This window comes from Salvelinus alpinus, chromosome 6 (genome assembly GCF_045679555.1).
Source record: "Salvelinus alpinus chromosome 6, SLU_Salpinus.1, whole genome shotgun sequence".
Classification (NCBI taxonomy): Eukaryota; Metazoa; Chordata; class Actinopteri; order Salmoniformes; family Salmonidae; genus Salvelinus; species Salvelinus alpinus.
In genome coordinates, this window is record NC_092091.1 from 1,379,261 (window position 1) to 1,392,361 (window position 13,101).

Sequence of the window (13,101 nt, forward strand, 5' to 3'; positions counted from 1 at the left end):
CTGTATCTGTTAGATAATAACACTAACCCCTAATCCCTAGTTACCTGCTGTGTCTGTCAGGTAATAACACTAACCCCTGACCCCTAATCCCTAGTTACCTGCTGTATCTGTCAGGTAATAACACTAACCCTTGACCCCTAATCCCTAGTTACCTGCTGTATCTGTTAGATAATAACACTAACCCCTGACCCCTAATCCCTAGTTACTTGCTGTGTCTGTCAGGTAATAACACTAACCCTTGACCCCTAATCCCTAGTTACCTGCTGTATCTGTCAGGTAATAACACTAACCCCTGACCCCTAATCCCTAGTTACACGCTGTATCTGTCAGGTAATAACACTAACCCCTGACCCCTAATCCCTAGTTACCTGCTGTATCTGGCAGGTAATAACACTAACCCCTGACCCCTAATCCCTAGTTACCTGCTGTGTCTGTCAGGTAATAACACTAACCCCTAATCCCTAGTTACCTGCTGTATCTGTCAGGTAATAACACTAACCCCTGACCCCTAATCCCTAGTTACCTGCTGTATCTGTCAGGTAATAACACTAACCCCTGACCCCTAATCCATAGTTACCCGCTGTATCTGTCAGGTAATAACACTAACCCCTGACCCCTAATCCATAGTTACCCGCTGTATCTGTCAGGTAATAACACTAACCCCTGACCCCTAATCCCTAGTTACCTGCTGTATCTGTCAGGTAATAACACTAACCCCTGACCCCTAATCCATAGTTACCCGCTGTATCTGTCAGGTAATAACACTAACCCCTGACCCCTAATCCCTAGTTACCTGCTGTATCTGTCATGTAATAACACTAACCCCTGACCCCTAATCCCTAGTTACCTGCTGTATCTGTCAGGTAATAACACTAACCCCTGACCCCTAATCCATAGTTACCTGCTGTATCTGTCAGGTAATAACACTAACCCCTAATCCATAGTTACCTGCTGTATCTGTCAGGTAATAACACTAACCCCTGACCCCTAATCCCTAGTTACCCGCTGTATCTGTCAGGTAATAACACTAACCCCTGACCCCTAATCCCTAGTTACCTGCTGTATCTGTCAGGTAATAACACTAACCCCTGACCCCTAATCCCTAGTTACCTGCTGTGTCTGTCAGGTAATAACACTAACCCCTGACCCCTAATCCCTAGTTACCTGCTGTGTCTGTCAGGTAATAACACTAACCCCTGACCCCTAATCCATAGTTACCTGCTGTATCTGTTAGATAATAACACTAACCCCTGACCCCTAATCCATAGTTACCTGCTGTGTCTGTCAGGTAATAACACTAACCCCTGACCCCTAATCCCTAGTTACCTGCTGTATCTGTCAGGTAATAACACTAACCCCTGACCCCTAATCCATAGTTACCTGCTGTATCTGTCAGGTAATAACACTAACCCCTAATCCATAGTTACCTGCTGTGTCTGTCAGGTAATAACACTAACCCCTGACCCCTAATCCCTAGTTACCTGCTGTATCTGTCAGGTAATAACACTAACCCCTGACCCCTAATCCATAGTTACCTGCTGTATCTGTCAGGTAATAACACTAACCCCTGACCCCTAATCCATAGTTACCTGCTGTATCTGTCAGGTAATAACACTAACCCCTGACCCCTAATCCCTAGTTACCTGCTGTGTCTGTCAGGTAATAACACTAACCCCTGACCCCTAATCCCTAGTTACCTGCTGTATCTGTCAGGTAATAACACTAACCCCTGACCCCTAATCCCTAGTTACCTGCTGTATCTGTCAGGTAATAACACTAACCCCTGACCCCTAATCCATAGTTACCTGCTGTATCTGTCAGGTAATAACACTAACCCCTGACCCCTAATCCATAGTTACCCGCTGTATCTGTCAGGTAATAACACTAACCCCTGACCCCTAATCCCTAGTTACCTGCTGTGTCTGTCAGGTAATAACACTAACCCCTGACCCCTAATCCATAGTTACCTGCTGTATCTGTCAGGTAATAACACTAACCCCTGACCCCTAATCCCTAGTTACCTGCTGTGTCTGTCAGGTAATAACACTAACCCCTAATCCATAGTTACCTGCTGTATCTGTCAGGTAATAACACTAACTAACCCCTGACCCATAATCCCTAGTTACCTGCTGTGTCTGTCAGGTAATAACACTAACCCTTGACCCCTAATCCATAGTTACCTGATGTATCTGTCAGTAAATAACATTAACCCCTGACCCCTAATCCATAGTTACCCGCTGTATCTGTCAGGTAATAACGCTAACCCCTGACCCCTAATCCCTAGTTACCTGCTGTGTCTGTTAGGTAATAACACTAACCCCTGACCCCTAATCCATAGTTACCTGCTGTGTCTGTTAGGTAATAACACTAACCCCTGACCCCTAATCCATAGTTACCTGCTGTATCTGTTAGATACCTATGACGAGCATGTTTTCTAGTTTCATCTTCTTAAAACACCCATTGGTTTAAAATCTACACTTAGAAAAAAGGGATCCAAAAGGGTTCTACTGCTGTCTCCATAGGATAATCCTTTTTGGTTCCATTCAGAGCCCTTTTTGGTTCCAGGTAGAACCCTTTTGGGTTCCATGTAGAACCCTCTGTAGAAAAGGTTCAACATGGAACCAAAATGGGTTCAATCTGGAATCAAAAAGGGTTCCTCAATGGGTTCTCCTATGGGGACAGCCAAAGAACCCTTTTAGGTTCTTGATAGCACCTTTTTTTCCTAGGAGTCTATCCTTTACTTTTCTCTTGTATTAATGTGTATGTTGTTGTACAGTGTAATTAAATACAGTTGGATTTGATTTACTGCAGACCCAGAGCCGTCTCAGAGCCAGAGCCTAGCTGACATGGAGCTGCCTGTCTCTGGAGCAGCCCCACTGGAGCAGGAGGACGAGCCACCAGGCCCAGACAGCCCTCCAGCTGCCCCAGTAGGGGACACAGCCTCCCCCGAGACCCCCCTGGCCAAGACCCACCCAGCAGGCCTGAAGGCTGCAGACAGCAGGCTGTTCTCCAGAGGCCCTCCCCTCATAGATTCAGCATACTCCAGGATCAAGGGCCGCTGCTCCACCCTGCCTCCCAAACAGAGAGGGCCTGAGCCAGGGCACAGCCGGCCCCGACCCAGCCACTCAACCAGCCTCACGAAGTTCCACCTTCCACCTCTACCTCCTCTGGCCCCCTCACCTTCCCCTACAAACACCCCTCAGTCACCCCCTCCCAAGCCCCTGTCTCACAGTGAACTGTTAATGCTGAAGGGGCCTCCAAGAAGAGAACCAGGAGGCTCCAGGGCTAAGGAGCGCTGCTCCACTCTGCCTGCCCGCCAGCGAGGTCCCGAGGCTGGGGAGAGCTCCTCCAGACCCAGCCACTCTTCCAGCTTCACCCGGCAGGAAGACCGTATCCCCCCATCCCCCAGTGAACTAAAACAAGACACCCCGGTGTGAAGAGAGGGGAAATAGAGGGGGAGGATTAGAGAGGGACAGCTGAGTCTCATCATCAGAGAAATTGATCCGTCCATCTCTCCGTCTTCATCCACCCATCTCATATGACAGCTCAGATGCAACACTGACTTGGTTGTAGGAACCAAATGGACCTGTTCTTCTTCTAACGCATCAGTTAATAGCTCAGGTCGATTCACTGGGTTTATAAAGGAGAATGAAGCGGAATAAACCAGGATAAAAGAGAGTAGAGGAGAATAAAATGTATTAAATGATAATAAAAGAAAATAAACCAAGATAAAGGAGAATAAACCAAGATAAAGGAGAATAAACCAAGATAAAGGAGAATAAAACAGGATAAATGAGAATAAAGAAAAATAAAAGAAAATGAAGCAGGATAAAGGAGAATAAAATAGAATGAAGGAGAATAAACAAGAATAATGGGGAATAAAGGATAATAAACCAAGAAAAAGGAGAATAAAGGAAAATAAACGAGAATAAATTTGAATAAAGTATAATATTCCAAAATAAAGGAGAATAAACCAGGATAAATGAGAATGAAGGAGATTATAAACTGGGTGGTTCGAGCCTTGAATGCTGATTGGCTGACAGCCGTGGTATATCAGACCGTATACCACGGGTATGACAAAACATATTTTTACTGCTCTAGTTACGTTGGTAACCAGTTAATAATAGCAATAAGGCACCTCGGGGTTTTGTGGTATGTGGCCAATATACCACGGCTAAGGGCTGTATTCAGGCACTCCTCATTTCCTCGTGCATAAGAACAGCCATTAGCTGTGGTATATTGGCCATATACCACACCTCCGTGTGCATTATTGCTTAAATATACCAGGACAAAGGAGAATAACAGAGAATAAACCAGAACAAAGGAGAATAAACCACGACAAAAAATAATAAAGGAGAATAAACCAGGATAAAGGAGAATAAAGGAGAACAAACCAGGATAAAGGAGAACAAACCAGGATAAAGGAGAATTTACCAGGACAAAGGAGATTAAAGGAGAATAAACCAGAACAAAGAAGAATAGAGGAGTATAAACCAGGATAAATGAGAATAAAGGAGAATAAAAGAGAATAAAGTACATTAAAGGAGAATAAAGGAGACTAAACCAGGATAAAGGAGATTAAAGTATAATAAAGGATAATAAAGGATAATAGAGAATAACCCAGGACAATGGACAAATGAGAATAAAGGATGAAAAAAAACCAGGATAAATGAGAATAAAGGAGAACAAAAGAGAATAAAGTACATTAAAGGAGAATAAAGGAGACTAAACCAGGATAAAGGAGATTAAAGTATAATAAAGGATAATAGAGAATAACCCAGGACAATGGACAAATGAGAATAAAGGATGAAAAAAAACAGGATAAATGAGAATAAACCAGGATAAATGTGTAAGAGGTGCGTAACTGGCTGCAGGGAGGCAGAACTGGGTAATAACCGCAGCAGTTTAATGAGGCAAAGCCAGCAGCACCCAGAACAACAAAATATGGGTTGAAATAACCTGTCGCAAACCAGTCTATAATGCACATACACTTTACAACAAACAATTCCACACACAGATATGGGGGGGAACAGAGGGTATTATACACGTCACGTAATGAGGGAATGTAAACCAGGTGTGTGGGAAAACAAGACAAAACAAATGGAAAATGAAAGGTGGATCGGCGATGGCTAGAAGACCGGTGACGTCGACCGCAGAACGCCGCCCGAACAAGGACAGGAACCGACTTCGGCGGAAGTCGTGACAAAATGAGAATAAAGGAGAATAAACCAGGATAAAGGAAAATAGGTTTTGGTGATTCTGAGACAATAGTTCGTTATCAATAAAATGTCACAATATAATTAGATTTTGCTGCTGGGGAGCAAGGAGACCCGCAGCGCCACTAAAACCATTGATAACTATATCTGTTTTCAAGGGATTGTTAAATAAATGTTAACTATTTGGTTGTACTATCATCACGTCTTGAAGAGCGTAGTCAGAACTACGCATTTCTGATTATTCCCCATTTAGCGCCATCAGAGTTTTACAGCAATCAGTAAACATCAATTGATCATGTTTTTTCAGATATGTGAAGGTAGCCAGATTAATTTGGTATGTAGCTAGCTAGCTAAAGCAAACAACGTGTCATTTAGCCTGCTTCATCAGAGATTAGGGTTTTGGAAAGAGTTTTACATTGTCAGTCGGACTACTGTCATCACCACTATAGATGGCAAGCAAATCAAACAATATTTGTATATAGCCATCTAGTTTATCCCCTGAAAGTTAGCTTGTTAACTAGCCATATTGCCATGATCTGTTGTTAGCTTGTTAACTAGCCATATTGCTGTGATCTGTTATTAGCTTGTTAAATAGCCATATTGACGTGATCTTTGTTAGCTTGTTAACTAGCCATATTGACGTGATCTTTGTTAGCTAGCTAGCCAATTTGACGTGGTCCATCAATATCATGTCTGTCAGCAGCAATTGGGATTTAACACTCTTAAAAACAATGTTGAAAAGGGGATCACGTTAGCTAACTTTGCTAGGTAGCCCTACGTTGGTTGGAGAAAAAAGTACACTAGGTCTACTTACCACTATGTTTAGGAAACTGTACCAAGTTTCTACCGGTAGCTAGCAAAGTAAACATTATCAGCTAACAGTAACGTTACATTGGCATATGCGCCCTTCTGCTGCTTGACAGCCAGACCCCACAAAGGATGGGAAATTAACCTTAACCACTCATACTTGTCAGGTATAGTTATTTTATATCACTCAAATATCCAATTAATGGTGGTCAATATTGAGAGATATCGTGAGGCTACCCTGACGTAGCTGAAATTACATGATCAATTGATGTTTAATGATCATTAAAAACTTGCAGTTACTTGCTGTATAACTCTGATAGAACTAAATGTGCTAAATTGTTTTACATGGAATAGTCTGAAATGTGCAGTTTTGACTATGCTCTTCAAGACGTGATGATATCACAACCAAATAGTTAACATTCCCTTAACGATCCCTTGCAAACGGCACTCAGTTGTCAATGGTTTTAGTGGAGCTGCGGGTCTCCTTGCCCCCTCAGCAGGCAAATCGAACGCTCCTCACCTTATTGAGACGTATTGTTGATAACGATCTATAAGGCCTCAGACTGAGAATGTCCCAGTGTTCTAACTCTCTCAGCCACTGAGAAGACACTGCTGCTGCTCACACTGTATTGTTACTGCCAGACGGAACTGGACCAAACCGGGCTGAACTGGACCAGACCAAACCAGACCACACCAGACAGAGCCAGCTCCCCTCCCCCAGTAGACACAGGGCCAGTCTGAAATGGCACCCTGTTCCCTACAGGCTCTGGCCAAAACAACTACACTATATAGGGGAATAGGGTGCCATCTACTCCCAGTAGACCCTCTATTTAGTATTTAGATCAACAGTAATAACACAGCTATGCTTGTAGATGTATTATATTACAACTGTGACATTTTGATAATATGAAAATCATTACTTTTGTTCATAAGAAAAAAATCTATTAAAAAAACGACATTTTTGCTATGAGTTTTCTCTTGTCAACAACCAAGGTCCAGTACTGGTATGGCTTTTGAAAATATCCACTGACACCCAGTGTTGGGGAAGCTACTCTGAAAATATGGTTTACCAAACTACCAATTATGTCACACTAGAAGTAGCTACACTAAAGCTACCCTTAAGAAAAATATTGTTTACTTAACTGAAGTTACTTTGAAAAAGCAGTTCACTATATACAAACTACTTCATGAAAATGTATCATATCTAAATATGAAATATCGTAGACTACAAATTATAAGAATGGATCACTCTGGAGTCAGAATGTGTAATTCAGCTGATAAACAAAAATTATGTTTCAAGTGAAAATAGGAAGGTCTGATGCCAAAACAGAAAGGAAATTATTGCCTGCTTCACACATATTTTCCTTTCTTTTTACAGAAAAGTAGTGGGTTATTCCAGTAGTTAGCTACACCACTACATGGAGAGGAAAAAAATGAACTACTGTGTCCAACTACTACCAAGCTACTGGAAAATGTAGTCATATTATTCGCTGAATTACATAGTTCAACACTCCCCAACACTGCTGATAACTTCCTTTAAAAGAGAACAAGTTTAGTTCATCCTGACACATTCCATGTCTGCCAAATGTTGCTACACGGGAGGTGAGGGAACACTGCCATTTTGATGAGTGTTTTTGATGTGTTTTTCTCTCTTTTACTGTAAATGTAATGTGTAAAGTCACCACACAGACTAGTCAAACACCGCTGGTGCTACAGGTCCAGATCTCCCTGTATGAGTCCGCCCTCTGGTGGAATACAGCGGAACTGTCGCCATCACCGCATTACAGTTACCGTGGAGACGACTAAACAAAGCTTGTCTAGTTGTTTTGGTTGGAGAGCTTCGCTGGCTAGCTAGAGGATTAATACTAGCTAGTTACCTAGCTAACTTACAATAAGTACACAAACATAACAAGCATCTGCACCACCATGGCTCACGTTAGGACATACAGACCAAACGTCCGTGTTGGAAACTGGAGGGAGGACGTTACATTGGAGGAGGTGAGTCTGTCTCCAGAAGAGCACAGTTGCCACAGGCATGGCTAGCTAATTAAGTGATAATGCCCGAGAAGCCGGTGTTTGAAGGATATATTGGCACGGGTGTCGTTGGGCCCAGACGAAGTCAATGTGACAGTTGGCGTTAAAGCAATATTAGTTGGTACTTAGATATTCGACATACTACTTATTATTCCGGCGTCTACTCCTACAGCGTTTATGCTAGAAACGCCATTCCAACTTCAGAACGTGCGGAATGGTTTGGATCGAGTTGCTTGTATACAACTTTTCGATGTGCTATAGGTTTTATGATGTATACTATAGGTTTTATGATGTATACTATAGGTTTTATGATGTATACTATAGGTTTTATGATGTATACTATAGGTTATAGGTTTTATGATGTATACTATAGGTTTTATGATGTATACTATAGGTTTTATGATGTATACTATAGGTTTTATGATGTATACTATAGGTTATAGGTTTTATGATGTATACTATAGGTTTTATGATGTATACTATAGGTTATAGGTTTTATGATGTATGCTATAGGTTTTATGATGTATACTATAGGTTATAGGTTTTATGATGTATACTATAGGTTTTATGATGTATACTATAGGTTATAGGTTTTATGATGTATACTATAGGTTTTATGATGTATACTATAGGTTATAGGTTTTATGATGTATGCTATAGGTTTTATGATGTATACTATAGGTTTTATGATGTATACTATAGGTTTTATGATGTATACTCTAGGTTTTTATGATGTATACTATAGGTTATAGGTTTTATGATGTATACTATAGGTTTTATGATGTATGCTATAGGTTATAGGTTTTATGATGTGTGCTATAGGTTTTATGATGTATACTATAGGTTTTATGATGTATACTATAGGTTTTATGATGTGTGCTATAGGTTTTATGATGTATGCTATAGATTTATGATGTATACTATAGGTTTTATGATGTATACTATAGGTTTTATGATGTATACTATAGGTTTTATGTTGTATACTATAGGTTTTTATGATGTATACTATAGGTTATAGGTTTTATGATGTATACTATAGGTTTTATGATGTATGCTATAGGTTTTATGATGTGTGCTATAGGTTTTATGATGTATACTATAGGTTTTATGATGTATACTATAGATTTATGATGTATACTATAGGTTTTATGATGTATACTATAGGTTTTATGATGTATACTATAGGTTTTATGTTGTATACTATAGGTTTTTATGATGTATACTATAGGTTATAGGTTTTATGATGTATACTATAGGTTTTATGATGTATGCTATAGGTTTTATGATGTGTGCTATAGGTTTTATGATGTATACTATAGGTTTTATGATGTATACTATAGGTTTTATGATGTATACTATAGGTTTTTATGATGTATACTATAGGTTATAGGTTTTATGATGTATACTATAGGTTTTTATGATGTATGCTACAGGTTTTATGATGTGTGCTATAGGTTTTATGATGTATACTATAGGTTTTATGATGTATACTATAGGTTTTTATGATGTATACTATAGGTTATAGGTTTTATGATGTATACTATAGGTTTTATGATGTATGCTATAGGTTTTATGATGTATACTATAGGTTTTATGATGTATACTATAGGTTTTATGATGTATACTATAGGTTTTATGATGTATACTATAGGTTTTTATGATGTGTACTATAGGTTATAGGTTTTATGATGTATACTATAGGTTTTATGATGTATGCTATAGGTTTTATGATGTGTGCTATAGGTTTTATGATGTATACTATAGGTTTTATGATGTATACTATAGGTTTTATGATGTGTGCTATAGGTTTTATGATGTATGCTATAGGTTTTATGATGTATACTATAGGTTTTATGATGTATACTATAGGTTTTATGATGTATACTATAGGTTTTATGTTGTATACTATAGGTTTTTATGATGTATACTATAGGTTATAGGTTTTATGATGTATACTATAGGTTTTATGATGTATGCTATAGGTTTTATGATGTGTGCTATAGGTTTTATGATGTATACTATAGGTTTTATGATGTATACTATAGGTTTTATGATGTATACTATAGGTTTTTATGATGTATACTATAGGTTATAGGTTTTATGATGTATACTATAGGTTTTTATGATGTATGCTACAGGTTTTATGATGTGTGCTATAGGTTTTATGATGTATACTATAGGTTTTATGATGTATACTATAGGTTTTTATGATGTATACTATAGGTTATAGGTTTTATGATGTATACTATAGGTTTTATGATGTATGCTATAGGTTTTATGATGTATACTATAGGTTTTATGATGTATACTATAGGTTTTATGATGTATACTATAGGTTTTATGATGTATACTATAGGTTTTTATGATGTATACTATAGGTTTTATGATGTGTGCTATAGGTTTTATGATGTATACTATAGGTTTTATGATGTATACTATTTGTTTTATGATGTATACTATAGGTTATAGGTTTTATGATGTATGCTATAGGTTTTATGATGTATACTATAGGTTATAGGTTTTATGATGTATAGTATAGGTTTTATGATGTATACTATAGGTTTTATGATGTATACTATAGGTTTTATGATGTATGCTATAGGTTTTATGATGTATGCTATAGCTTTTATGATGTGTGCTATAGGTTTTATGATGTGTGCTATAGGTTTTATGATGTATACTATAGCTTTTATGATGTATACTATAGGTTATAGTTTTTATGATGTATGCTATAGGTTTTATGATGTGTGCTATAGGTTTTATGATGTATGCTATAGGTTTTATGATGTGTGCTATAGGTTTTATGTGTGCTATAGGTTTTATGATGTATGCTATAGGTTTTATGATGTGTGCTATAGCTTTTATGATGTATGCTATAGCTTTTATGATGTATGCTATAGCTTTTATGATGTATACTATAGGTTTTATGATGTATACTATAGGTTTTATGATGTATACTATAGGTTATAGTTTTTATGATGTATGCTATAGGTTTTATGATGTATGCTATAGGTTTTATGATGTGTGCTATAGGTTTTATGATGTATGCTATAGGTTTTATGATGTGTGCTATAGGTTTTATGTGTGCTATAGGTTTTATGATGTGTGCTATAGGTTTTTGTAACTGCATTACCACGTGTTTTTCAAACTTTCCCAAACAGCTGCCATTTTGACCACAACCACATACCACAATCTGACAGCAACCGCACAACTGCTTACCATATCTAGTGACAACAACCACACAATTACATACCACAACCACACAACTGCTTACCATATCTAGTGACAACAACCACACAATTACATACCACAACCACACAACTGCTTACCATATCTAGTGACAACAACCACACAATTACATACCACAACCACACAACTGCTTACCATATCTAGTGACAACAACCACACGATTACATACCACAACCACACAACTTCTGACCACACATTTAACTACTGACCATATCCAAACAACTACCGACCACAACTTCTGACAAAATCGAATGAATTTTTATGGGAATTAAAAATGCCATTTTTACACTTCTTTAACTACCACAAACAAACGTTTAAATAGCTTTAGCTAGCTAGCATTACAACTTACAACTTTACTTGTAAAGTTACCGTCTAGTTTTTATACAATATTGTTTTTGTTTGGGGACTTCACTGATGTCTCTGTCCTTGGCGCGCGCACACACACACACACACACACACACACACACACACACACACACACACACACACACTGAGCTGTGTCTCTCCACACAGGACACATTGAAGGACTTCTTGGATAGGAAGGAGAGGGGAGAGCTGATGGTGCAGAAAACTGGGTTCCTCAAACAAAACATCCTCAAACAGGTCAGAGTATCTTAAATAAGACGTCAGTCAGTCTTATACCCCCCCCCATCCCCCGTCTCCACTTGTCTTTTCCTACTAGCTGACATTTCTGAAAGCTACTTTGAGGACAAATGTACTTACTATGACTGAGAGATGTAGTTGTGCCATCTAGATGAATGTACTTACTATGACTGAGATATGTAGTTGTGCCATCTAGATGAATGTACTTACTATGACTGAGATATGTAGTTGTGCCATCTAGATGAATGTACTTACTATGACTGAGATATGTAGTTGTGCCATCTAGATGAATGTACTTACTATGACTGAGATATGTAGTTGTGCCATCTAGATGAATGTACTTACTATGACTGATATATGTAGTTGTGCCATCTAGATGAATGTACTTACTATGACTGAGATATGTAGTTGTGCCATCTAGATGAATGTACTTACTATGACTGAGATATGTAGTTGTGCCATCTAGATGAATGTACTTACTATGACTGAGATATGTAGTTGTGCCATCTAGATGAATGTACTTACTATGACTGAGATATGTAGTTGTGCCATCTAGATGAATGTACTTACTATGACTGAGATATGTAGTTGTGCCATCTAGATGAATGTACTTACTATGACTGAGATATGTAGTTGTGCCATCTAGATGAATGTACTTACTATGACTGAGATATGTAGTTGTGCCATCTAGATGAATGCATTCACTGTATCACTCTGGATAAGTTTCTGCTAAACAACTCAAATGTAATGTTAAGTGTGTGTGTGTGTGTGTGTGTGTGTGTGTGTGTGTGTGTGTGTGTGTGTGTGTGTGTGTGTGTGTGTGTGTGTGTGTGTGTGTGTGTGTGTGTGTGTGTAGGTTAGCCTGTCTGTTTCTCTGGGAGGTGCCGTGTGTTTTGGTGATGTGGTGATGCTGGTGAATGTGTGCGGAGACAACAGCTGCTCAGTCAGCATCTATGCTGACCTGACCAACCTGGGGAAGGGGCCTAGTCCAGGTACACACACGCGTGCCATAACTCTAGCCCTAAGCCAGAAGTAATATTTAGGATTTTCAAAAGACAAGCTTCATCCATGTCACCAATGTGGATACTGTTCCAATGATGCTGATGATAGTGGTGATGATGATGGTGATGATGATGGTGATGCTGATGCTGATGATGATAGTGATGATGCTGATGGTGATGATGATGGTGAT

The 13,101-nt window shown here is 38.8% G+C and overlaps 2 protein-coding genes across 4 annotated transcripts in view; both read left to right on the forward strand.

Moving 5' to 3' along the window:
• The window catches only part of LOC139577991 (anoctamin-1-like), a 126,546-nt gene extending 121,445 nt beyond the window's left edge, over positions 1 to 5,101 (forward strand). The window contains exon 27 of the mRNA XM_071405104.1: positions 2,812 to 5,101. Coding sequence (XP_071261205.1) covers positions 2,812 to 3,437 — 626 coding nt within the window. The 3' untranslated portion in view covers positions 3,438 to 5,101. The remainder of the gene's footprint in view (positions 1 to 2,811) is intronic.
• A 2,726-nt stretch (positions 5,102 to 7,827) lies between these two features.
• Positions 7,828 to 13,101, forward strand: part of cfap161 (cilia and flagella associated protein 161) — a 38,494-nt gene continuing 33,220 nt past the window's right edge. For 2 of the 3 annotated variants that reach the window (XM_071405106.1, XM_071405107.1), the window contains exons 1-3: positions 7,847 to 8,021; positions 11,820 to 11,909; positions 12,766 to 12,901. In XM_071405106.1, the coding sequence (XP_071261207.1) occupies positions 7,950 to 8,021; positions 11,820 to 11,909; positions 12,766 to 12,901 (298 nt within the window). In that variant the 5' untranslated portion in view covers positions 7,847 to 7,949. Of the gene's footprint in view, positions 8,022 to 11,819; positions 11,910 to 12,765; positions 12,902 to 13,101 lie in introns of all 3 variants that reach the window. The other variant, XM_071405105.1, reaches the window with a different exon arrangement.